The 26,032-nt window shown below is 48.3% G+C and overlaps 4 protein-coding genes across 8 annotated transcripts in view; 3 read left to right on the top strand and 1 right to left on the bottom strand.

Moving 5' to 3' along the window:
* Positions 1–604: 604 nt before the first annotated feature.
* tsc1a (TSC complex subunit 1a) lies at positions 605–9,373 on the bottom strand. Of its 2 annotated transcripts, XM_029511449.1 has the most exons (22): positions 9,303–9,373; positions 8,457–8,573; positions 8,285–8,388; positions 8,046–8,198; positions 7,769–7,913; positions 7,528–7,682; positions 7,314–7,387; positions 6,916–7,118; positions 6,584–6,657; positions 6,354–6,453; positions 6,188–6,279; positions 6,008–6,101; positions 5,717–5,931; positions 5,464–5,612; positions 5,318–5,391; positions 4,792–4,958; positions 4,502–4,684; positions 4,299–4,409; positions 3,264–3,386; positions 2,854–3,041; positions 2,545–2,658; positions 605–2,143 (listed from the first exon to the last, which is right to left on the bottom strand). In XM_029511449.1, exons 2-22 carry the CDS (start codon positions 8,563–8,565, stop codon positions 1,678–1,680), a joined length of 3,093 nt encoding a protein of 1,030 aa, XP_029367309.1. In that variant the 5' UTR covers positions 8,566–8,573; positions 9,303–9,373; the 3' UTR covers positions 605–1,677. The 2 variants fall into 2 exon arrangements, with proteins under 2 accessions (XP_029367309.1, XP_029367310.1); XM_029511450.1 differs by lacking the exons at positions 8,457–8,573; positions 9,303–9,373 and having other exon boundaries at positions 7,769–7,909.
* Positions 9,374–10,158: 785 nt separating this feature from the next.
* LOC115048826 (bile salt-activated lipase-like) lies at positions 10,159–14,601 on the top strand. Its single transcript, XM_029510607.1, has 12 exons — positions 10,159–10,221; positions 10,566–10,713; positions 11,092–11,211; positions 11,447–11,644; positions 12,160–12,290; positions 12,457–12,564; positions 12,653–12,776; positions 13,018–13,204; positions 13,455–13,658; positions 13,960–14,157; positions 14,313–14,420; positions 14,508–14,601. The coding sequence occupies exons 1-12, from the start codon at positions 10,159–10,161 to the stop codon at positions 14,599–14,601; spliced, it is 1,683 nt and encodes a 560-aa protein (XP_029366467.1).
* A 1,200-nt stretch (positions 14,602–15,801) lies between these two features.
* On the top strand, positions 15,802–21,627 carry dok2 (docking protein 2). Of its 4 annotated transcripts, XM_029510480.1 has the most exons (9): positions 15,802–16,137; positions 16,235–16,369; positions 16,854–17,021; positions 17,480–17,588; positions 18,816–18,985; positions 19,140–19,424; positions 19,573–19,680; positions 20,328–21,041; positions 21,093–21,627. In XM_029510480.1, the coding sequence occupies exons 1-9, from the start codon at positions 16,078–16,080 to the stop codon at positions 21,159–21,161; spliced, it is 1,818 nt and encodes a 605-aa protein (XP_029366340.1). In that variant the 5' UTR covers positions 15,802–16,077; the 3' UTR covers positions 21,162–21,627. The 4 variants fall into 4 exon arrangements, with proteins under 4 accessions (XP_029366340.1, XP_029366341.1, XP_029366339.1 ...); XM_029510481.1 differs by having other exon boundaries at positions 19,140–19,298; positions 20,328–21,627; XM_029510479.1 differs by having other exon boundaries at positions 20,328–21,627.
* Positions 21,628–23,306: 1,679 nt separating this feature from the next.
* The window catches only part of grin1b (glutamate receptor, ionotropic, N-methyl D-aspartate 1b), a 30,828-nt gene continuing 28,102 nt past the window's right edge, over positions 23,307–26,032 (top strand). The window contains exon 1 of the mRNA XM_029509925.1: positions 23,307–23,663. Coding sequence (XP_029365785.1) covers position 23,663 — 1 coding nt within the window. The 5' untranslated portion in view covers positions 23,307–23,662. The remainder of the gene's footprint in view (positions 23,664–26,032) is intronic.

Genomic DNA, 26,032 nt, shown 5'->3' with positions numbered 1-26,032 from the left:
TGTCAGCACATATTGTCCCAACCTCTTCTCAGGCCTAGTTGCAACTTTGATTTGGAAACAGACAGAGAAGAAATTCCATTCTTGAAGCTCTGAATTACAGTAGCCTGAACACATCGTAGTCCAGTTAGTCCACATTTGCATCTAATCTGAAAGCAGCAGTTCAAAAAAGTACAACACGCTAATCTAAACACACTGTATCTGTTGCAGCAAAAACACACAAAAATTGTTGGCCATTTTCTTTCCAGGTCAGTTCATCCTCCCCCTCAGTCTGATTCAGTCTGTTCTTCTGACAGAAATCTAAAGGATACTGAGGCTGCTGTTTTCATCATAGATGCAAATGCAGAACCCGGAGGAACCCCTGAACCAGCTGAGGACTCACACTTAACTGAGTCCATAATCAATAATCCCTAATGTTTCAATGTGTCGGCAGCTTTAAGGTTGTCACAGTATCAAACTTCACATAGGTCAGGGTGATGTCTGATTTCACTTAGTGTTGTGATGTTGTCATAGCAAGTGTTGACCGAGGCATCTTCAAGCTAATGCAGGACCAGCTGATGAAGCTGCTGTTAGCTTCGATGTAGACTCATTAACTCACAAAAAAGTATTTCCCTCCGTTCTTTTTCCTTTATTTTTGGTTAAATAAGTAGTTTCCTACAGCAACAGCAATCTGTGTCACAATCATTGTGTAAAATTAGGGCCTTTAGCTAATAATTCATTCGCATTTAATTCTTAAGAGTATTCATTCATCTTCTACCTCTGATCTGTTTTGGGTCACAGCAGCATCACCCTGGACATGTCTCCAGTCCATCACAGAGCCAACACACAGAGACAGAGATCAACAACCGGACCCGGAGGAAACATGGCCGGGAACCGAACCACTGGGGAAACAACGCTAACCAAAACGCCACTGTGCTGACTTTAGTACAACTTTAATGATGAATGTTTATTCACTCATAAGAAATATACTTTAATTGGTAATTCAAGCTAATATTAGCTTTGCCACGACGCAAAGATTCTCTACAAAAACCTCAGAGAAAAAACTTAAATGTTATTTCTTACAATTGTTATGATGTCATCACAAAGTCCCTGAGGGCTAATCTTAGCATATAAATGCTAGATGTAAACTGTTTCTTTAGCAGCTGATAATTGTGGCTCGTTATTGATAGTTTATCTCCAGGTTAAAGGTCAATCTGGAGATCTGTTTTAATGCGATGAATTAACTTTGGGACATTTTCTTTGTATTGTTTTAAATTTGGCTCTAAAGTGAGTTTTCTAGATGAATCCTCAGATCACACCAAATCAAATAATGATAAATATTTAGCCCAGAACATAATTTACGTTTTATCAAATAAACTAAAACAATCGGTGGGTTCAGTGGAGCTCATTAACATGAACTGTGACACAATCTGATTAATTCATTTGCAGCTTATTGGCTGTTTAGCTGATGAGCTAGCAGGCTTGACTTGTTTACAGCTAGCAGTGACGTGTTGTGTTCAAGTTCTGTTGGATTTTAACACACAGCTGATGTCCTTAAATTTTATCCATCCATTGTATTTTGTCTGTTTCACTTTGGCTGACACACTGTTTGTTTGTGGTGTGCTCAATGAACAGACAGAGTGGGAATAAAAGCTGGCGAATTAAATGGACCCAGATCGTGGACTGGTGTCTGGTTGTCCCTCAGTACTCTGGCAGCGTCTCGTTGTAGTCCATGATGCTCAGCTCACGTCTCCTCTGTTGAACGGCGAGGGTCAGGTCTGGGGGAGGGGAGGCCAGACCTGGAGCTGCAGCCTGTCTCTGTGACTCGGTCTCGGGACTACCTGACAGGATGGCGGCCTCCTCCGCCTCTTGACCCAGTAGGGGGCTCTCTAGCTGGGCATCCTCCTCCTCCTGCGGCTCCTCCTCTTCCTGGCCATGGTCGCTCGGTTTAAAGAGCTGCCTTGCTCTCTGCTCCAGGAAGGAGCCGACGGTCAGGGGGGAGTCAATAGGGGACAGGGAGAGGGGGGAGGAGGAGCAGGAGGGGAGGTGCAGGGGGGAGGTGGAGAGAGCCCCCATGGCGCCATTAATTATACCAACAGAAGAAGAGGGAGGGCGGCCCGTAACGCTGTCTTGAGCAAAAGGTAAGGCGACACTGCCACTGTTTGGCCTGAGGGAGACAAAGATGACATCACACAACATCCTCAGCTGTTTCCCGGTTGGTTACTGTAGGCCACACCCACATAGAGGCGTGTCCAGGTGCAGCTAATGTTACACAGACAGTCTGTTTGACGACATCATGGCTCTTTCACTGCTGTTTCCATCATATGATGTATGAAGCACTTCCGCTGGCAGCCACAGGGGGTGGAGCCAGGTACGCGACCTGAGCAACACCTGAGCATTATGATTTTTTTATTTGCCCTGTTTGTCAGAGGTGAATGAGAAACCACCTCACTTCCTGTCTGGGAAATGACATAATTTCCTGTCTGTCTCTGTCTCATTTTTTAGCTCTATGTAAATAAATAAACTGCTGATGTGGTCACCTGTGGTGACATCACAGTGCTGCTGTACCTGCTGCAGGCATCCAGGTGAATCTGACTGTACAGGTGAAGCATCTCTGTCTGCAGAGTCTGAGTGAGTCTCCTCAGAGTGACGCAACAACTCTCACAGGCTGACAACTCCGCCCTGACACACAAAGACACACACACACTTAATTAAATCAACAGTGACCTTCACTGAAGTTCAGGATGTTTCCAGGCCTGAGTTTTGTCTGCAGGTGTCAGATCACCCTGACAGAATGAACTCAGGGCTGAGACATCCCTGTTTCTTCAACCATCACAGACCCAGACTCTGAGATGAGGACTGGGCCAGGATCCTGACCTGCTCTGGGCCTTGTTGTCCTCCAGGAGTTTCTTCTGATCCAGGGCCAGCTGGTCTCTCTTGGCCAGCTGTGTCTCCAGCTCTGCAATCCTGTGATTCGCTGCCTCCAGTTTCTGCCTCAGCTGGACCTCACTGTCCTTCAGACGCTGGTACTCCTTACCCACACTACACTGCAGCATGGATGCCTCCTGACACACACACACACACATATATATATATATATATATATACACTAACACACACAGGTTCCAAAGATCTGAACCTGGAATGGTTCCATGTGGTACAGGACTCTGATCCTGAGAGCAGGTCTCCAGATCCTGAACCACAGATCGGATAAGGACCAGATCAGACCTGAACCGAACTGAACCTCTTCCTTGTCTGTCTGTGCGTGTGTCTGTGTGTGTGCTCACAGTGCAGTGGGAGGTGTCCCCTCCGTCCAGCTGTCCAACCAGGACTCTGTTGGTGTCTCTCAGGAGGACGATCTGCTGGTCCAGCAGGAAGATCTGCTGCTGCAGCTGCTCACTGCTGCACACCTTGGGGTGGAGTCAGATTCAGATCACTTTTATTTATCCACAAGGGGCAATTCAGTTTTTAGTACATGGGTCACAGCAAGGACAGGACATTTGACACATTCATTCAACAATACACACATCTGTCAAAGTGCAGGACAGCTGATGGGTCCAGCCATAAAGTGCAGTAGTGGCAATAAATAAGTAAAATAAAGATAAATAAAATAAATAAATGGATTAAAAACCAAAAAAAAATTATAACGACCGTGTGGCATTTAAAGCCTAATGGCTGAAGGAATAAGAATTGCTATATCTGTTTGTTTTCCTCCAAGGAGCAAGATAGCGCCTCCCAGAGGGCACTGAGGAAAACCTCTCTTTCAGAACACGATCTGAATGAGCAATAATGTTTGTAGCTTTCTGGAGCACCTGCCTGCTCCACAGCGAGTGTAGATCTAAGATCTGCACACCAATGATCCTAGAACAAGTTTTAACTGCACTGGACAAGCTGTTTTTGTCTTTCACTGACAACCCATGAGATCAAGATATAAAAGAAAAGGTAAAAAGACTCAATAGAGGAATGGTAAAAGACAGATAAAATGGATTTGGAGACCTTAAAAGAGTTCAATGTCCGCATCAGATAGATCCGTTGTTGACCTTTTTTGGCAATGGCCTTGGTATTTTTGTCAAATTTGAGGCTTGAGTCAAATATGGTGCCCGAGTATTTATAGTTGTCCACAATTTCAACCTTTTCTCTGTTGATAATACTGACATCTCAGTTAGACTTATTTTTTCTGAAGTCAACTATCATTTCTTTTGTTTTTGCCACATTAAGGTCCAGATAATTGTCTCCACACCATTTTATAAAAGGTCAAAGGTCACAATGACAAACACACCTATCAGCAGAGGGGATAAAGAAACCAATGAGGGCCTCCTCACCTTCAGTGACAGCTGGGTCAGCTGATGTTCAGCATTGTAAGCCTTGTTATTGGCTTTCTGAAGCTCCGCCTCCAAATCGCTGAGCCTGCCCTGACACTCCTGAAGCTCACTCTGAAGCAGCCAGTCACAACACAGGAGGGTTTAAATCAGCCAACACAACACAGGAAGGTTTAAATCAGCCAATCCCACTGTGTGTGTCTGACCTGCAGTCTCTGGTTGTCTCTCTGGTCGTCCTGTTGTTGTAGCAGCAGTTGTTGGATGTGCGTGTGCAGCTGGCTGGTGTGTGTTTGCGTGTCCTGCTGCAGTTGTGTGAATTGTCTTTGTTCTTCTTCCAGACTCAACTTCAGACACCGGATCTCCTCTTCCTGCACCCCCAGTTGGGCCCTCTGCAACACATAGACAAGCACCAGAGTCATTGGATTGGTGAGGACAGTGTCCTTCAAAGAGGAAGTGAAAAAATTCAACCCCTTATGTTTAGTGGAGGATGCGTTACCATGGCGACAACGTGCTCCTCCAGCGCAGTGGTGTTGATGACTCTTCGCAGCAGACGACGGTTTCTGATCGCATGCTGCTGGCGTTTAAAACGTTCATACTGAAGCTGACTGTGGAGCAGCAACAGCTGACTCCTCAGAGACTGAAGCTCCTCCCCAAAGGCAGGGCCTGACATCAAAACAAGGACACAATACACTTTGTGTTGTTGTGTGTTCACTTAGTCCTTATTGTGTTGTGTCTGTATTGACCTGTTCCTCTCGTCACTTGGACTGTTAAGAGTCCAGAATTTGGACTACAGTCAAAGTCAGAGATTCAGAAAACAAGAAACATCCTGATGGAGTAGGATCAGGTCAGACTGATTAAACCAGTTAGTGTCTTCATTTTACTTCCATTCATCATGAACAGATTATGGAAACAATGCCGTTCTACAAATCAGCTCCAGGACCAGGACGGAGAAGGACCAGGCCTCTCAGGTGAATCAGGGTTAGTTCATTAATAAGGTGAGTCTGTGTGTTACATTCAGGTACCTTTGCTGCTTTTCATGCTCTGCTGTTTATCTCCAACATGAGTCCGGTCCACTGACTTACTCACTCCTGACAACCTGCAACACACACACAGATGTAAGGTGGGTGGTCTCCATAGTAACTCAGGTGTCTGTGTCCTCTGCTCTCACTTTCTGCTGAGGCCTTCATGGGCACTCTGTCCATGGACAATCAGCTGGTCCAAAACCTCCAGAGGAGACACGGAGGTCTGGTCGTCCCCCTTGTCCTTCCCCTCCATTCGTCCTCTCTCCCCCTGCCATCCTGCTTCATCCAGCACGTCCTTCACAACACAATAACACACACAAGACAAAGATAAGACTGATCAATAACAACCAAAAATATCAGCCAATAAATCTCTAATTTGTTTGATGAATAAACAGATACCTGAGTCTTCCTCCTTATGAAGAGTGCGGTGGCCCGAGGTAAAGCCAGATCAAACAGGCATTCATAGTGGGGGCCAGGACTCTGGTCACAGTGAGTGGGATTTAACAGACAGGACCCTCCTACCTCTGGTCTGTGGGTTGGGGTGGATATTGGATGGGAGAGGGGCTTAGAGGAGGAAGAGGTAGGAGGAAGGTGAGCCTCCACTGATCTGCCCTCTGGAGAGAGAGAGGAACAACATCAGAGGTGGACACACACACCCACACACACATCTGGACACACACTTGGGCTCACCTTCACACTTATATTTGATGTCATCTCTGTGGCCTCTCTTCTCCCCCTCTGTGAATGGTTGACAAGATGATCCCTCCAGCTCTATGATTGGCACCTGGCAGATAGAAAGCGGCTCCTTCACAATAAAAGCCTTTGGTGAAAGTGAAAGAAGTGAATGTGTACCTGTGGCCCTAACCTCACCTGGTTTGTGTTCACAGGAGTCAGACCTCCACATTTATTCTCTTCAGTCAGTGGCATCACATTGACGGAAGCTGGTGAGGGACATTTCACACCTGAGGACAAAAAGTGGAACTGCTATCAAATTCACTTTGATGACAAAGAACCAAGACCTGACTCAGCGTCTCACCTGAGGTGGAGGGGAACCCGCTCAAGGGGGAGGCAGCAGGTTCAGATGGGGGAGTGGACATACCACACTGGGAAGAGGGGCTCCATGTGACATCATCACCCTGAACACAAGAACAACAGACTCAATCTACATCTGATCAAGACCTGAACAGTTCACCTCGCTCTGATGTCACGAAACTAAGACAAGGTGAGAAGGAAGCAAGAAGTAAAGTTCATAAAGAAGAAGCACACCTGGGTCCAGGAAGTGTTGAAGGTCAGCTGAGGCAGAGTCAGACACCCAGAGAGTGACGGAGAGACCAAACCTCCTGCCAGGCAGATTACAACTGTCATTCATCCATTGTCCTGATCATCCTGAGGACCTCAGACCAGATATCAGTGTGTTCTAGGTCTGGGCCTGGGTGAGGGGACTCACCAGACCTCATTAAAATCCTTCAAAGACCAGGTGTTCTGTGGGAATCTGTGGTGGTCTGTGGTGGTTTGTGGGAGTCTGTGATGGTCTGTGGGAGTCTGTGGTGGTTTTTGGGGGTCTGTGAGGGTCTGTGAGGGTCTGTGGTGTCTCTGACCTGAGCCACTGATGGACTCTGTGACAGGACTAAAGGTGAGGTCTAGTACAGGGAGGGGGGAGGACAGTCGGGCTGGTCCAGGTGAGGAGGAGGGGGAGTCTCTGAGGGGGGAGGACATGTCCTCCTCACAGGATGCCTCCAGGGGGTCCAGGGACAGTCTGGAACACTCGATCACGATGTCATGGACTTCATAACACCTCCACCTGGGACAGGAAGTCACAGCATCAGAACATAATGCACCTCTTTTTTGTGCTTCTGTCTTCCTGTCCCTGAAACATCAGGTGATCAAAACCAGCAGAACAGCAACTCAGTGGATTTCTTCACTGCTGGTCTGAGGTCTGACCTTTAACCTCGAGTATGTTCTTTGGTTCAAGTCTGGGTCTGGGTCTGCTACTGACCTGGACATGTCCAGTTCATAGTCTTGAGTTCCAGTGATCAGCTCCGGATGAACCCGAACATGTTCCAACATGGGCTAACAAAGACAGAAGACGGGTCAGGGAGAGTACAGATTCAGGATCAATGTGGTACTAATGGAAACTGACACAAGGTTTTTCCCTTTATTCACCAAAAGCTTGAACAGAAATATAATGGCCCGCGCAGGTCTGTTCTGACCTTGACCACCTCCTGGAAGGTATCCAGGTTCTCCTTCATGCTGTAGTGGAGTCGCAGGTAGGAGATGAAGTTGCAGGGAAACATCCCGTACAGACGGTGGAACAGAGAGTACACACCTGCATGAAGGTGGACCAGGTGGACCACAGGGACATGACCTAAAAGGGACGACAACCGACCAATCAGGAGAGCCCATTGAGTCAACCAATCAGAATCAGTGTGTCTGTGTGTGTGTGTGTGAGACCAGGGTTTCTGTAACTCCAGGAAGCAAGGCGCCCAAACACGTCAAAGAAGTCGTAGATGTGTTGTTTCCCAGCCTGAGGGATCATGGGTAACAGAATGATAAGGACCAGGACTGCGGTGATCAAGACCACTACATTCCCCTCTGTCTGAGTAAACACAAGAACACAACAAACAGCTGAGTAGCGTCAGTGATGAAAATTAAAAGTTAGCATTAACATTATCATCTGACAGGGTTAGCTGTCCTAAATTCTAGCATCAGTTAGCGTCAGCGTTGTTACCTTGAGGCAGCGCAGCAGGGACGGCAGCAGGGCCGAACGGCTGATGTGATGGACCCATGGAGGCTGTTTCCGGATCAGGTGACCCAGCAAGGTGACACCAGCCAGTCTGGTTCCAGGTCTGTTCAGAGACTCATTCAGCTTCTCCAACAGAACCTGACAGACATTTCAATGGTTTGTCACAACAACAGCAGGAATATCAGCGGTAGGACAGTGAAGAGAGGGACAGACAGGGTGCTGACCTTATGATGAGGCTCCCTGATGGAGGACAGGACGTGGACTGCCTGAGGGGACGAGGACTCCAGGTAATACTCCACCACAGAGGAGAGGACAGCACCTCCTCTGTCTAAGAGGACAAGATACAGGTCATACTGACAGGTGGAGACAGGACACTAACCCTCCAGGTGAACTCACCTGTGCTCAGCTGCTGGTTGACGGCCGCTCTGACTTGTTCCGCCTCCTGCAGTTCTGAACTGTCCAATGAGAGCAGCAGCTCACTAATATTCACCTGTTCCCTCGACATTATGTGGACTGTAGATAAACAAATAAACAGACTGTAGGTGAACAGATTAATCTTCATTCCTTTAATTAAATCCAGGGTTATTGTGGGTCAAACTGATAAAGTCAGTGAGTTAAACTTCCACTGCGTTTGCGCAAACTGTCTGATGACAGTGACATCATCCGAGGTTTAAATTACAAACTGCTGCTAATAGTTAGCATCCCACCAGCTCGGTGCTAACCCAGCTCGGTGCTAACACAGCTCGGTGCTAACCCAGCTCGGTGCTAACCCAGCTCGGTGCTAACACAGCTCGGTGCTAACCCAGCTCGGTGCTAACACAGCTCGGTGCTAACCCAGCTCGGTGCTAACACAGCTCGGTGCTAACACAGCTCGGTGCTAACACAGCTCGGTGCTAACACAGCTCGGTGCTAACACAGATCGGTGCTAACCCAGCTCGATGCTAACCCAGCTCGGTGCTAACACAGATCGGTGCTAACACAGATCGGTGCTAACCCAGCTCGATGCTAACACAGATCGGTGCTAACCCAGCTCGGTGCTAACACAGCTCGGTGCTAACCCAGCTCGGTGCTAACCCAGCTCGGTGCTAACCCAGCTTGGTTCGTAACAGCAGCTTTTGGGAGTTCAGCTGCAGGGGAGGTTAATAGCTGTTTCTCCTGGATCGTGGATGTCGCATCACTTCCGGTTCAGACGCCGCTTGTTTACATGAAAAACAAAGTTTAAGATGAAGTGACAAAAGTTACCTTCACACCTGTCGGTCCGGACAGGGAGCAGCCATGTTGACCACCACAAGCCCCGCCCCTAGTGGTAACCTAATCACTTCACCTGTCAATCAATGTCGAGATGCCTTCAGAAGTCATGGGACGGTGGGAAACATGATGATGTTTAGTTTGATATCTTTATTGAAAGAAGTGTTAAATAAATATTCATATAGCTCCTGTAAATTCTTAAGTCTTTAGTTCAGGAGACATTTTGGTTCATATTTTACTTTTATGTTTTGTCTTTTTAACTAGATTTGCCCTGTGGAACAATATTATTATTATATGAGTGGGTCGAACATTTAACTTAATCTCACCAAAACTATGAAATAAACATAAACATGAACAACAGAGGCCCGTTTCTGCCAATAAACAAAAATGGGTGTAACATGAAATCATTTTAAAGTTCTTCTTCAACTGCTGATCTGTTGTGTGTGTGTGTGTGTGTGTGCGCTTCTGTAGCAGCTGTGTGTGTTCTCACATTTCTTCGTAAACACAAAGTGACTCTATGGAAATGTGTAAAGTCAAAAGTTAATCAGTTACTGATCAATAATAGAGACCTGTTCTGGGAGAAACCAGGACGGGGACTTAACCTGTGACACTCAGGCCCACTTCAGCCCACTCAGGGACAGTCGGGGACTTTAGATCTGTCTCTGAAGTCTCAGCTGTTTGGACCAGATCTACATCCAGGTTCTGCATTCCCCTTCCAGGATCCAGGTCTGAACCGGTTTAAAACAGTGAGTGTTTTGAGACAGCCGTCCTGCTGCAGATAAGAGCTGACCACAGGAGTATAAACAGGAGGCGTTTGAGTGAGAGGCACACAGACAGGTGGACAGGTGATATGATGATGATGCTCCTGGTACTTCTGCTCAGCATCTGGCTGAACTTGTCTTCAGCAGCGAAGGTGAGAAACAACTCGTTTCACTCGTTTATGATGTGTCTCTTCCCGTTGTCACTGACAATTCAAAACCACCTAAAATGTAGGAAATATGATGCTCATCAGTGGACCTGTGTGACAGATGAGTCGGTCTCACGAGGACGTGGTGTTCAGAGAGACTCAACTTGAAACTGTGACACTGAAGGCAACACCAATCGATTCTGCACTCAGAGTCCAAAGGGTTAATCCATGTGTGTGTCATGTTGCCTTCAGACTCTCTGTGGAACACTTTGTAAATCACAGTTTGAGTAATGAGTCTAGCTTTAACTTATGTCCACTTGTTTTATGTGTATCTTCATCTGTGTGTGTAGCTGGGTGTGGTGCCGACAGAGGGGGGGAGAGTGGAGGGGAAGAACCACAGGATGGGACTCTTCCGGAGTGTCGATGTCTTCAAAGGAATCCCCTTCGCTGACGTCCCTGGAAAGTTTGAGAAACCAAAACTTCATCCCGGATGGAGCGGTAAGCAGCACATGCCACCTGGCCCGTTTCTATGACAACCACAAGTCCCAGAATAAACGGTTTGAGTTCCATTTCATCCAATCAGAACCTCGTTGTTGACCTTTAACTTCTGCATCCAGATATTTGGAGGTTCTCTGTAGAAACAGCTGCTGAGGCTCATGGGTACTGAGACAGTCAGGTCAAGTTTTAAAGGTGAAGTCTGACATTTTTTAAGCCTCTCATTACAATCACACTGCAAAATAAAAGGCCAGGAGCAACCGGTCAGAGGGGGCATGTTTAGGAGGATCAGGACTGTGATGGTTCAGGGTTAAAAACTCAAACAAGACAACCTCCGTCTATTTTTTTCTCCAAAATGCTGATGGTGTTTTTTGTTTCTAGGGATCCTGAAGGCCACAAAGTATCGGGACCGCTGCCTGCAGGTGACGCTGCTGCAGACAAAAACCCAGGGTAGCGAGGACTGTCTCTACCTGAACATCTTTGTCCCTCAGGGTCGATCCTGTAGGTCCCAAAATCATACCAGTCCTCATTTACACTTCTCTGTCCAGCTTTTATTATGGAAGTTTCCCCTTAAATTGGCTTTGTTTACAACAGGCTCATGATTCCAATATAATACAATTCAGTCGTGATTGGTTCAAATTTTGGTATTGTTTGCAGACAGGTAATGCCTTTAAGGGACCTTCAGAAGTTTTTCTCATTCACTTCAACACAGTCAGCCCCCCCTCTGTCTCTTCAGTGTCAACCGGCCTCCCTGTCATGGTCTACCTGTTTGGTGGCGCCTTCCTGTTGGGGGCCTCCAATGATGTGGCGATCCTCGGGGACTCTCTGTATGATGGGAAGGAGATGGCTGACAGGGGCGGAGTCATTGTTGTCACGGTGAACTACAGAGTTGGGACTTTGGGCTTCCTTAGCAGCGGAGATGCTCGACTCCCCGGTGAGGAACACAAACAACACACAACAACAGCTGTGTGTCTCCCACCGACAGGTCCTCAGGATTAGGGGTCCACGTGGTTCAAGGTTGGACTGAAGTGGTGTGTTCGTGTCTGCTGGTCATTTCCCAGCAGGTGCTGCAGTGTGCTCGATGTCCTATCAGTGTGTGAGCAGATAAACTGGGGCGCTCAGGTGGACTGAGGTTTAGGGTTTTTGTTGACACTGGTGTTTCTCACTAGGGCGTCCTGTCCTTTTAAGATGAGGTCACTCACACATTTCCCTTCAAAAGTTTGGTGAAGGTGATCTGAGACTGAATGTTTTATTTTCCTAACCACTTCCTGCACCAATGTCTGCTTGCTCCTCGCCATCATGTCCACAGATTTGAAAATGTTTGTGGAGATGACGTTGTTTGATGATCCCAATGACCTCATAACCTCATGACATCGACGGCTCACCCTCTCTCCTGATGTTTACCTGCATCTGAGACAGGAAGTGATCAGGTGACCTGTTTCCTTCCAGGTAACTATGGCCTGTGGGACCAGCACGCGGCGATCTCCTGGGTCCGCAGGAACATCGAGGCATTTGGAGGTCACCCTGACAACATCACCATCTTTGGCCAATCAGCTGGAGCCGCCAGTGCCAGCTTCCAGGTCAGAGGTCAGCTAAAGTTAAGATGGCGGTGGTGAAGTGTCCTATTTATTAATTTATTTACTGACACAAAATAAAAAAAACAGCTGACTCAAATGACAGAATCCACATCTGTGGAAGAAGAATGTGAATTATTATTATTGATCCTGGTCGGTGAATCTTCCTCAGAGTTTGTCTCCGTACAGTCGAGGTTTGTTCCGCAGAGTCATCACTCAGTGTGGAGTTGCCCTCAGTCCCTGGAGCCTCCAGACCCGACCCATGAGCCTGACCAAAAAGGTCCACAGACACACAATCACACACACCAACCGAACTGTGGTCCTGACCCAGAAGGCCCTCACCTCTGACGTTTGGCCGGTTTCTGTAGATTGCCAGGAAAGTTGGCTGTCGACAGAGTGATGAAGACAAGATGCTGATGTGTCTGAAGATGAGCGACCCCGTCGGCCTCACCATGGCAGGAAAAATTGACGTGCTGCTTATTTTGGGAAAAGGTGCTGCTGAAACACAAATGTGTTGATTTACACAAAACTGATCAGGTTTGAGGCTGAATTGGTCAATTAGTGTTTAATTTAATTCTCAGATGTTTTCATTGAATCTCAGTCAGATTCAGTTTCACCAGAATCAGATTTTATTGGCAGGTGTGTGTAAACATACTCAGAATTTGAATCAGACAGAAGTGGAGATAGTAACGATGAGACTAATGTCTGTCTGTCTGTCCGCCTGTCCCTGAAGGCGTTGTCATGGACCTCCTGGAGCTCGCCCCGGTGGTTGATGGGGATTTTATCCCCGATGAGCCCAGTCGGCTGTTCCACAATGCTGCCCAGTTCGACTACATGGCCGGAGTCAACAGCATGGACGGACACATCTTTGCTGGAGTTGACGTTCCTTCCATCAACAACAGAACAAAAGACACAACTGTGTGAGTGCATAACACAACACAACTATCAGTCCACTTTATCTCATTTTATTTTAAAATAAAGGTCCGAGCTGAGCCAGTAATACTGGACTCATAGAGGAAGTATTTCAGTCCCAGTCAGATCGAATCAGCTGATTCTGAATTTGAGGAGACATTTTTCAAAATGAATGATGAAAAAAACAAGAGCCTGAATGTGGGTTAAAGTGAGACTGCAAATGTTGTATGTTGGTGTTTGTGTGTCTCTGTTCCTCAGAGAGCAGGTGAAGGGTCTGCTGGCTGGCCTGACCAAAGAGAAAGGGGACGCCGCCGTCCACTCCGCCTACAGTCTGTATTCGGCACACTGGGGGTCGGTCCCAGAGCCAGCAGTGGTGAAGAAGACGGTAGCCGACATTGAAACAGACTTCCTGTTTCTGGTCCCGACCCAGATCGCCCTCCAGCTCCATGCCAACAACTCCAGGTCAGATCCAATTGGTTGAGGAAGACTGTTCACATTAACCGAGTTTATTAAACACAACATTGTTTCCTCACAAAATGATCAAACCTGATATTTTAATGAATCTGATTTACAACAAAATGCAGTTTAGAATGTAATCAGATGATAAATAAACTGGAGCAAAGAATAAAAGAATAAAGCAGCAAAGACCAGAAGCAAAACATTTACTGAGGAGGAGGAGGGACATTTTCCCATAGACTTCAGTATAAAGGGGAGCACTCCCTTGGACTCCACTGGTTTAGCATCATCCTGGTTTGTCCCTCAGTGGAGCCAGTACCTTCTCCTACCTGTTCAACATGAAGACTCGTATCCCAGGATTCCCTCGCTGGGTGGAGGCGGAGCACGCTGAGGACCTGCAGTACCTGTTCGGGAAACCTTTCTCAACCCCGCTGGTCTACTTTCCCCGACACCGAGACCTGTCCAGGTACATGATTGCGTACTGGACCAACTTCGCCAAGACTGGGTAAGGTCCCAGCATGCACTGCACACAAACTTGTTAATCTGAGTACCACAAAATCTACCTCCAACTGGGACCAGGTCTGTACTGGTCTCTGTTATTCCAGTTTGAAAAATGTCCTCTGTGGGAGGGCTGAACTGGTCCTCTTGTCTCCATCCCAGTGACCCCAGTAGAGGAGACAGTAAAGTCCCAGCTCCTTGGCCCCCCTTCACCAAAAACCACCAGCCCTTCATGATCATCAACCACCAGATCAGCAAGTCCTCTGTCAGGTATGGGTTCTCCTGTGTTCTCCTGTGTTCTCCTGGGTTCCCTCTGAGGAGCTGTGGTTGAGACTTGGTTACTTTCTGTGTCTGCAGTTACGACCTGAGGTCAGAATATGTGAAATTCTGGACTGAGACCTACAGCAGACTGCCGTCAGTCAGCAGAGAAGAAGAGGAGACCGGAAACTGAGCGGCGAAGGACACGATGGACACATAACTGAGCTGTGATCTAATAAATAACACTCTTCACTCTGGCTGTTCATTTCTTTGATGAATCGATCGATCTGTGATCAGCTGGGCTCTCTGGTCCAGGTGGATCACCGCTGTAGGACCAGGAGCCGTTTCAGTTCTGACAGCTGATCTACCTGATCTGGATCTTTGTCTCTTGGGGCAGCTGAAGTTGATCTGAAATTCGGGCAGATCGTTCAGTGTCATGTTGGACTCACAGATTTGGGCCATCCAGCTCCTGAATATTTATAGCAGTCCTTCAGTACTGATCATCTGTGTTGTTGTTGTGTGAGAAACTGAATCAGCTGATCAGGTGAGACCTTCAGACCTTCAGGAGGTCCAGCTGACATCAATTCGATCAACTCGTGATGCATTTATGTCCTGATGTACATCTGAATGATGGTGTAGTTTCTGTAGATGGACACAGATCCGTCAGGTGAGTCCCAACCTACCTGGATAGTTTACCAAGTGACAGGTGTGCCCCCCCACTGCCAGGACTCAAAAAGAAATTTAAACCACTCACCCAAAATGTGACATCCACGATGAGGCCTGTGGAAAATATGCAGAAAACAGGAAGCACTGGTTATTCACAGGAAATTTATTTCCATTTACAGGAACTAAGTCTGACAGCAGAGGAAGTTCGCCTAAATGAGCTGATCGGTGTGTGACACTCAGTCATGTTTTGGAAACCAGTTCAACTGTGACTGAAAGTTTACAAACAAAACCACCAACCGGGGGCGACTTCACTGGCTGCAGTCAGAAGTCAGACTGTGATGAAGTCTATGGGTTTCTGGTCTCTATTTGAAATACAACATGATGTTCATTTTTTAAATGAAGTTCCATTTAAAGGGAAACAGAGCAGGAAGGAGGGGAGGGTTAGAGGGCGGGGTTACTGTGTGACTGATTATAACACCCAATCAGGACAGAGTCCATAACAGGTTAGATCCACCTTCTCCTCCTAATCTGATTTCTATTGGTTTAATAAAAGCTAAATGGCTGATGGAGAAAAACAGACTAAACCGACGCTGTCAGAGTCATATGTGGCCACCAGGGGGCGCCACAGCGCTATGAGGAGGACAAGCTGAAGATGAAGGGGGGTGAAGGAGGAGGTTCACACTCTAACTTCTGCTTCACATGTTGTGAAAGAGTGTGAAGACAGGAAACAAATGACACACTCAACATTTGTCTGCTTCACACTGATACCACACTGAGAAGGAGACCTTTCGAGAAAGACAAGGAAGAAGACAGACGAGAGGAAGACACAAAGAAGAAGCTGAAGTTAAGACGACAAGATTTAAAGATAACAGGCGGAAAGGAGAAGAAGAGACAGAGTGCACGACAAGGGGACGATAGTTTGAAAAGGAAAACAGTGAGGGGGAGAGGAAACAAGGAGGCGAGAGTAGGAGATAGGAGAGGACACTGGAGAGGAGGAAGTGTGATGGAGGAGGACATCAGGAAACAGGGGATATTGTTCCTGCAGCAGCAACGGTTTGGAAAGGTACAAACACACAAACTACAAAACACAAGTTTCATTTGAACAGCGCAGAACAAACATGAACATTTAGTTTTTGTCTATCGCTCTGCCTCCCCCGTAGAAGTGGAAGAAGGTCTGGTGTGTCCTCTACAGGGAGAGTTCCTGCTCCATCTCCAGACTGGAATTCTTCGAGTGTAAAGACGGAGGAACAGACAGAAGTGACAAAACTCTACGCAAACAGCAGGAACACAAGAAGGTGATGGACTCTGCTGGACTCTGCTGGACTCTACTGGACTCTATCAGTTTCTACTGGACTCTGCTGGACTCTACTGGCCTCTACTGGACTCTACTGGACTCTACTGGACTTTGCTGGACTCTGTTGGACTCTACTGGACTCTGCTGTACTCTACTGGCCTCTACTGGACTCTACTGGACTCTACTGGACTCTACTGGACTTTGCTGGACTCTGCTGGACTCTACTGGACTCTACTGGACTCTACTGGACTCTGCTGTACTCTGCTGGTCTATAACTGACTCTACTGGACTCTACTGGACTCTGCTGGACTCTACTGGGCTCTGCTGGACTCTGCTGGACTCTACTGGACTCTGCTGGACTCTGCTGGACTCTACTGGTCCTCTCACTGAATTGGACCTGGATTGATGTGGTTATAATCTGTCTGTTTTATCGATATCTTGTTATTCTGTTTCCATGGTGACGAGATCCTGCCTCTGTCTCTTAGGTGATCCGTCTGGCAGACTGTATCCGGGTGTCAGAGGTGGACATGGACGGATGTCCCAAAGACACTGGACCTTTTCTAGTGGAGACCACAGACAAGATGTTTGTTTTCGCTGCAGACAGAAACCAGGTGGAGGACTGGACGCACAAACTGTGTGAGATCGCCTTCCCTGTGGGTACACATGCACAGTCACACACACACACCAGGACGATGTCTCTGATTGGTTAATGCTGAACATGTTGAAGTCAGTTTTTTTAACTCACTTGTTCAACTTCTGTTCCTACAAAGAAAGACTTTTACTTTGAAGGTCAAGAATCACAGACACCTCCCCTTCACACCTGAAGTCTGACTGCGACAGGTACTTCCTGCTCCGACAGGTGGAGGGTGATGATGTCACAGCAGAGCTCAACTGTTAAAATGTCCCTTGTGACAAAAACAACTCAGGGAGTTTTTATCATCCACCACAATTCTAAAAGTAGAATTTATATTTACAAGGATTTATGAGAAACAGCGAAACAGCAGAATGAACCTGAAATCAGTTCAGTGTTGGTTTGTATCAGCAGAACATTTCAGGTCAACGTTCATGGTGACCAAGCTCTCTCTCTCTCTCTCTCTCTCTCTCTGTCCAGATGAACTGGCTGGAGTGTGGTGTGAAGAGAGGCAGCCTACAGAGAGGACAGAAGGTGGACGAGGACGAGGGGATGGAGGACAACTCTCTGTACAGCGGCAGAGACACAGGTAGATTCTGGATCTCTGAAGGCCGTCAGTTTTTGTTGTGTCTTTGTCCAAACCACATTTCCCCTTTTTTATCCTTCTTATAACAGGAAAATATGAAACGTTCTTAAGAGTCTTTGAAAAGTTTCTGTCACTCCATCAAACCTCATTTCCTCTTTCTGTATTTCCTGTAACGGCTAAATATAGAACCCGACACACACACACACACAGATGTAGTTCTGGTTCCTTGGAGGCTTCAGGTTGACTGTGGCCTTGTTGGCCAAAAGTCTGTGGACAGCTGAAGGTCATGTGACCACGTTGAGACCTGGTGTCAGCCTCGGTCTTCTTCAACATGTTGTGTCAAGCCGTGTATGTGCTGTAACAGGCGGTTACTTCCTGTTCCTGACCTCAGAGCTCACAGTCTGGCTGAGGTGTCACCCTGTTGGCGCTCAGGTGCACCAGCACACCTGGACCTTCTGATATCTGTGAGCCAGACTGGGAGTGCTTCGTTTGGACATGACCCACAGCTGGAGGAACTGCAGGTTTAACAGAAAATGTGGTGGAATGGTGTTTGGCCTCAGAGGTTGATGTGCTCTTGTGTAACGTTGCTACTCATTCGTCAGGGTTCAGCCTCTGAGGAGCTACAGCTTTGTAACATTCACTGACTGCAGGATTTTTCACAGATGTGTGTTTATTGTTGGTCTTTGGTTGCCACTGTGTGTTGTGTAGTGGAAACTTGTATATGAGTGAGTTCCTGCTGTGGTATGTATATGTGCGGTTCAGAGTGTTGCAGCGCTGCAGTGACCGACGGCTGCAGGCGACCTCAGCTTTATCTTCAGGGACAAACTTCCTCTTCTCAACAGGAAGCTGCTGCTCATGTCATCTCACAGAGGACACGCCCCCTGAAGACACTCCAGACCTGGTCTGGTTTCAGCCTAAATCTTTATTAAGAAACAGTTTAGATGTGATCCAGAGCCACCCGGGTACACACAGACACACAGCTGTAACACTTCTCTCTGTTATGAGGTCATGACATTCGGCTCCTGAAGCTGCTTCTGTTTCCCCACATCCTGAAACACCAGCAGCACACACCTGTATGTGTGTGTGTGGTTTCCTCCAGCCGTCACAGGGTGTCTCACTTCAGTTCTTCTGTTTAATCTGTATTTTATTAAGTTTGGATCCAGTCAACATTATTCTGACCTTTGACCCTGACCAGTCAATGCCGTGTGTGTGTCTTTGTGTGTTTGCCAGTGTGTGACTTCAGGGTGTGTGTTCGGAGGACAGAGGCGTCTGAACGCTGCAGACTGAAAGGAGACCTGGTTCTGAGGGCAGACCAGCATGCTCTTCATCTGCTTGAAAGGACCGGAGACCTGGTCTACACCTGGCCCTACAGGTTCCTGCGCCGCTTCGGCCGAGACAAGGTGAGACACACAGCCTTGACCGGTTGAACTGATTAGCTACAGTGCTAGTTAGCATGTTAGCTTCACTGGCTACACCTGCAGAGACACACAGCAGGTGGAGGTATTATTCCAGGTCTGGGTCCTCTGTCTCACTGGTCCTGTCTCTTGTCCTCAGTCCACCTTCTCCTTCGAGGCGGGGCGGCGCTGTGAGTCCGGGGAGGGGAACTTTGAGTTCGACACCAAACAGGGGAACTTCCTGTTTCAGGTTGTGGAGGCGGCTATCAACCTGCAGAAGACCTCCACCCCCCACAGACAGACCTCTGGGGGGGGGCAGGTGAGTCCAGAGACACTGCAGAGCTTCACCCTGCCCCCAGTGCCCCTCAGCACACCGCTGGGCCAGAGCAGGATGCCACCACCACCTCAGCCCCGCAGCCATGTCCCACAACCACCCACTGCTCAGGTTAGCTGACTTTACTGATCTGTGGCACCAAAATAAAAGCATGACGCTCAGAAGAAACTTTGGATTGCCGTAAAAAAACAAAACAAAAATGGAGCGTTTTGATTGGTCAGTGTCCCTCCACATTAAAAGCCTGCGTTTCCTGTTTCAGACAGCTGATTGTGTGTACAGCATGTTGACCAAACATCCGAACCTGCAAAGTCATCACAAAGACAAGGAGGGCTCGGCCCCCTCCCAACCACAGCAGCACAGCCAGCTGGTAAGATGCCCATCCGTCCCTCTGTCCCTCCACAGGCCTTCAGTCCTGAGGACCATTCTTGTTCTGACAGTGTCTCTGTCTTAGTATATCAGTTGAAGCCAGTTTGTAGAGTCCACAGCTGTGTCCCAGTTCAGTACCTTCATAGACAAATTCTTCACAGGATGTGGTCAATGAAGACATTGGCCTTTGGAGCTGCACAACAACAGACCAGACAAAACCAAAAACCAAAAGCAGAGCCTCAGGGATCAGACCTGTTCCACACTACAAATGAATAATAGCCTCTTGGCTAAGTACACAGCTTATTTGTATGATGTTTAGATTTAATGCTTCTTAACTCAGTCATAACTGATCCTGGTCCAGTCTCATAAAATCACCAAAAATCAAAGTTTACTATTGAGCTGAACTCACAAAAACTGTGTCAACCAGGAACCACCAGAACACAGGTGGTGCAGGTCCAGGTGAACTGATTCCTTCAGGACAAACCTGAACTTCACTTACATATTTCTGAAAACTGGATGGTCCAAGTCTAACTGTCCAAACAGTGCCATCTGCTGGACACTTTGATGTGGACTGGATGTGACATCCCAGACGACAGCTGAGTGACCAACATGTTATTGATCAGTGATCACCCACCTGTTCTGTTTCAGTCTCGCCTGGAGCCTCCAGTGGACAAAGTCCTGACAGGAGTCAAAAGTCTGACCCTGGACACTCGCGGAGTCCCCATCCCCCGTAAAAACCAGGTCAAGATGATCTCCAGCTGTCCTCTGCCTGCCGACCCTGGGCCGAACCAGGACCACAACTCTACCCAAGCCCGCCTCAGCCCCAAACTAAGTTCTGAGCAGGACTTGGACCAGGCATACTCCCAGATCGACCTGGTGGACACTAGTGAGCCCGACACGTTCAGGGAGAGGAGGAAAAGGAAGCCCGGTGTGGCTGCCCCTGCCACTGCCCCTCAGACCAGCCCCGATCCAGAGTACTCCCTCCCCTTCGATACCATCAACAAGTCCGTCATGGCCAACATCCTGAACCACGAAGCTCGTGTGTATGAGCTTGGTGCCGACCCACTCTACGACTGCATCGACGAGATGAAAATCCGGAACATCTTTCTTAGTGACACCAATGACCTCGGCCCCACCTACAGAAAGGTGGAGCACATCTACGACGAGCCCGAAGGCTGCGCCATGGCTGCTGGGGGTAAAAACACTGCTGCCCCCCCGTCGCTGTATGATGACCCAGAGGAGATGAGAGGAGACGCCTGGAGAATCATGGGTACGGCTTCTGACCCCAAAGGTCACGAGTACCCATACAACCCCCGAGTGGACGACTATGCCGTGCCCAAAAGACCCCAGAGGGCGGTTCCTGTCCCTCAAAGCACTATCGAAGGAGCAGGAGGAGAAGAAAAGGAGGAGGAGCTAAGGGAGGAGCAAAAGGAGGAGCAGAGGGATTCGCCATACAACAATGTGATGGTGAAAATGGCGTAGAAACGACAGCAGACTCACATCAACCAACATGATCTGATACTGAATAGATAATCAATGATTAAGGTCTGAGGAAACAGCTGTCAGACCTGAACACGTCACCTGGAGCTGAGGGGCGGTCGCCGCCAGGACAGGTCTCCATGAGGCTGGAGGAGGTAAGCTGAAACTTAAGTGGGGCTTCACTGCAGGAGGACGGTGACATCACTGATTGGCTCTCATCTGCAGAATGATGATGAGATTTGAGTCGTCTCCGTTTCTAAGGTGACGACCGGGTCTGGATCAACTGGAAACAAAGCTGTACATACTTTCTGGTTGATGTGTCAGCTGTAGAAGAGATGGACGTGTTTGAGGACACTTTTTTTGTCTTTTACTGTCTCTGTTTTCTGGGGAGGCTGTCTTCATCATCATCATCTGTACCTAATCAGCTGAAATAAATCCTGTGTTCTCATTGGCTCAGGTCTATAAACTGTCTGTGGATCCTGATCTGTTGTGCTGACAGTATGTAACCCCACCATCTTTATTTTATGAACTTTTCTGTGTTAATGGACGGCCTGCCTGAGAGTGTACACACACGCATACACACAGAACTGAAGATGCGTCTCAGTGTAGTGATAAAACTAATTCATTATAGATATAGAAAGCATTAAGAACAGACGAATCAAAGGCCAAGAGTCAACTCCAGGTAACCAATCAGATGATAGCAGAGGCACAATCAGACTTCAAAGAACAAGTGGTCATGCGGCCACAGAGCAGGTCAGTCACTGTCCTGATTTGTGTGTGTGTTTACTGCATGACTGATACTGTCTGACAGGAACTGTACATGAACGCACTAATACGCACAGCGACACACACTGACCCTCAGGACCCAGCAGCCTACAAAAGTGTCCCAGCATGCATCTGTGTCCGCCTTACCACACATTCAGCTGGAAACAGAAAGAGCATCAGTGTGTGTGTGTGTGTGTGGACTCACTGGCCTGGAAGCTGAAGGAAACTCTCCAACATCTAACAGCAGAGAGAATGTGACGATGTCATACATGTTCATGTTCACAGCCGAGCTCAACAAAGCAATCACAGAGACGAGCTAACTGATTTGTTTAGCTGTTACATCATTTGTGTCCACGCTCACAAGTTTCTTTTACTGCTTCTGTCACTGTTGTCGTGGAAACCAGGTGTCTGCTGACCTGTTCATGTGTTTGATTCAGTGACATCACAAAGGAACCCTTTCAGGGTTTAACTCTGTTGAGTCAGACCGAAGAAATCAAGTGTCTGTTTAAATTGAGTTCTAACTGGTGAACTGGGGAATGAGGGTTAGGAGATGCTTGTTTCCATGGCAACCACATGAGGCTCCAAAGCTGCATCCCTGTTGCTGTGGTAACCATGTACACCAGCAGCAGATAAGGTGACGGATGAAATTATAAAAACAGAGGCAACCACAGAAGAAGAACGGCTCAGTCTGAATGGTGGATTCCTTCTGCTGCCATGGTTACCAACGTGTCCCATCTGTCCACATGTAGGTTACATGTCCTGAACAATCAGGATCAGGATCGGAGTCCACTGGCATCAGCCGTCAGGTGGATCCTCTCACTGCAGGGAGAACCAGAACCAGACTGATCCTCATCTTCATCTTCATCACCTTGTCTGAAGATCATTTTAATGTAAACCTGTAATGACTTCTGTCAGAGATGAGGAAAAGGTGTTAATGCGTTTGAACACGAAAACCGCTGAAAGTGAAATCTGAATCATGAACAACCGGATCTAAATGTTCTGATTCTATAATCTGATTAAAAATGATACATGACATGCGCAGTAAAGTGACGGAGTATTAAACAGCTCGTGAGGTGCGGCCGCGCGGGAAGCGGAACGTGACGGTTCACTAATTCACAAACACGCGCGTGCCCGCCCTCGGCGTCCGCGCGCCTCCTCTCATCCATGAGCGCGCAAGGACGAGAGTCTGGATCCAAGGACAGACCGCGGGCTCGCCAGCATCAGGTCACCTGGAAGTCTGGACCAGTTCGAGCCTGAACGGACAGACACGGAACCGGAACCTTCCCGGATCCAGGTCCAGGAAAACCGGTGGGGTCAAACTACGGCTGACTGAAGAACGGGTGGAGCCGGATCAACAATGTCAGCGGGATCCGACTGATCCGACTGTAGCTCCTGACTCCGTCCGCAGTCCGGGATTTCTGCGTCCGGAGAGGACTCCGAACGGAACCGGAGGATTTTTCTGGTCCAACATCAAATTCATCAATAAAAAAATTAAAAACAACAACAACAACAACAACCCCCCCAAACCAACAAACAACAACAACGACCTTTAACAGACCAGAGGACTGTCAGACCAGACTGCCTGGCCCGGACCGGATCAGAACCATCTCCGGGACCGGGACCAAATGCATCACAGGGGCTGATATCAACAGGAGACCGAGACACAGCTGAGCCACGGGGACTTTTATTCTGAAGATCTGCTGCGACCAAGACCAGGACCAGGACCAGGATCAGGAACCAGTGAGTCTCTCTTCATCATCATCATCACAAAACATTTCATCTTCATCAGGATCCCTCCTCTTAGAGACCAGGTCCACGTCAGAGACCACTTTATATCAGAGACCAGGAGACCAGGTCCATGTTACAGACCAGGTCCACGTCAGAGACCAGGTCCACGTCAGAGACCACTTTATATCAGAGACCAGGTCCACGTCAGAGACCAGGTCCACGTCAGAGACCACTTTATATCAGAGACCAGGAGACCAGGTCCACGTTAGAGACCAGGTCCATGTTACAGACCAGGTCCACGTCAGAGACCACTTTATATCAGAGACCAGTTCCACGTTAGAGACCAGGTCCACGTCAGAGACCAGGTCCACGTCAGAGACCAGGTCCACGTCTGAGACCACTTTATATCAGAGACCAGGAGACCAGGTCCACGTTAGAGACCAGGTCCATGTTACAGACCAGGTCCACGTCAGAGACCAGGTCCACGTCAGAGACCACTTTATATCAGAGACCAGGTCCACGTTAGAGACCAGGTCCACGTCAGAGACCAGGTCCACGTTACAGACCACTTTATATCAGAGACCAGGAGACCAGGTCCACGTTAGAGACCAGGTCCACGTTACAGACCAGGTTCACGTCAGAGACCACTTTATATCAGAGACCAGGAGACCAGGTCCATGTTACAGACCAGGTCCACGTCAGAGACCACTTTATATCAGAGACCAGGAGACCAGGTCCATGTTACAGACCAGGTCCACGTTAGAGACCACTTTATATCAGAGACCAGGAGACCAGGTCCACGTTAGAGACCAGGTCCACGTTACAGACCAGGTCCACGTCAGAGACCAGGTCCACGTCAGAGACCACTTTATATCAGAGACCAGGTCCACGTTAGAGACCACTTTATATCAGAGACCAGGAGACCAGGTCCACGTTAGAGACCAGGTCCATGTTACAGACCAGGTCCACGTCAGAGACCAGGTCCATGTCAGAGACCACTTTATATCAGAGACCAGGTCCACGTTAGAGACCAGGTCCACGTCAGAGACCAGGTCCACGTCAGAGACCACTTTATATCAGAGACCAGGTCCACGTCAGAGACCAGGTCCACGTTAGAGACCACTTTATATCAGAGACCAGGAGACCAGGTCCACGTCAGAGACCAGGTCCACGTTAGAGACCACTTTATATCAGAGACCAGGAGACCAGGTCCACGTTACAGACCAGGTCCACGTTAGAGACCAGGTCCATGTTACAGACCAGGTCCACGTCAGCGACCAGGTCCACGTCAGAGACCACTTTATATCAGAGACCAGGTCCATGTTACAGACCAGGTCCACGTCAGAGACCACTTTATATCAGAGACCAGGTCCACGTTAGAGACCAGGTCCACGTCAGAGACCAGGTCCAAGTCAGAGACCAAGTCCACGTTACAGACCCGGTCCACGTCAGAGACCACTTTATATCAGAGACCAGGTCCACGTTACAGACCAGGTCCATGTTAGAGACCAGGTCCATGTTACAGACCAGGTCCACGTCAGAGACCACTTTATATCAGAGACCAGGAGACCAGGTCCACGTTAGAGACCAGGTCCACGTCAAAGACCAGGTCCACGTTACAGACCAGGTCCACATTAGAGACCAGGTCCATGTTACAGACCAGGTCCACGTCAGAGACCAGGTCCACGTCAGAGACCACTTTATATCAGAGACCAGGAGACCAGGTCCATGTTACAGACCAGGTCCAAGTCTAAGACCAGGTCCACGTCTAAGACCACTTTATATCAGAGAACAGGTCCACGTTAGAGACCAGGTCCACGTCAGAGACCACTTTATATCAGAGACCAGGTCCACGTCAGAGACCAGGTCCACGTTACAGACCAGGTCCACGTCAGAGACCAGGTCCACGTTACAGACCAGGTCCACGTTAGAGACCAGGTCCACGTTACAGACCAGGTCCACGTCAGAGACCAGGTCCACGTTACAGACCAGGTCCACGTCAGAGACCAGGTCCACGTCAGAGACCAGGTCCACATTAGAGACCATTTTATATCAGAGACCAGGTCCACATCAGAGACCACTTTATATCAGAGAACAGGTCCACGTTACAGACCAGGTCCATGTCAGAGACCAGGTCCACGTCAAAGACCGCTTTATATCAAAGACCAGGTCCACGTTAGAGACCAGGTCATGTCAGAGACCAGGTCCACGTTAGAGACCACTGTATATCAGAGACCAGGTCCACGTTAGAGACCAGGTCCATGTCAGAGACCAGGTCCACGTTAGAGACCAGGTCCATGTCAGAGACCAGGTCCACGTTAGAGACCAGTCTTTGGTTCAGACTATTAATGAGAGAACCAGAAACGTCAATACAAAACCTA

Source organism: Echeneis naucrates, chromosome 9 (genome assembly GCF_900963305.1).
Source record: "Echeneis naucrates chromosome 9, fEcheNa1.1, whole genome shotgun sequence".
Classification (NCBI taxonomy): Eukaryota; Metazoa; Chordata; class Actinopteri; order Carangiformes; family Echeneidae; genus Echeneis; species Echeneis naucrates.
The sequence above is the reverse complement of the archived record's forward strand: the minus strand, read 5'-3'. Positions and strand labels throughout refer to the sequence as shown.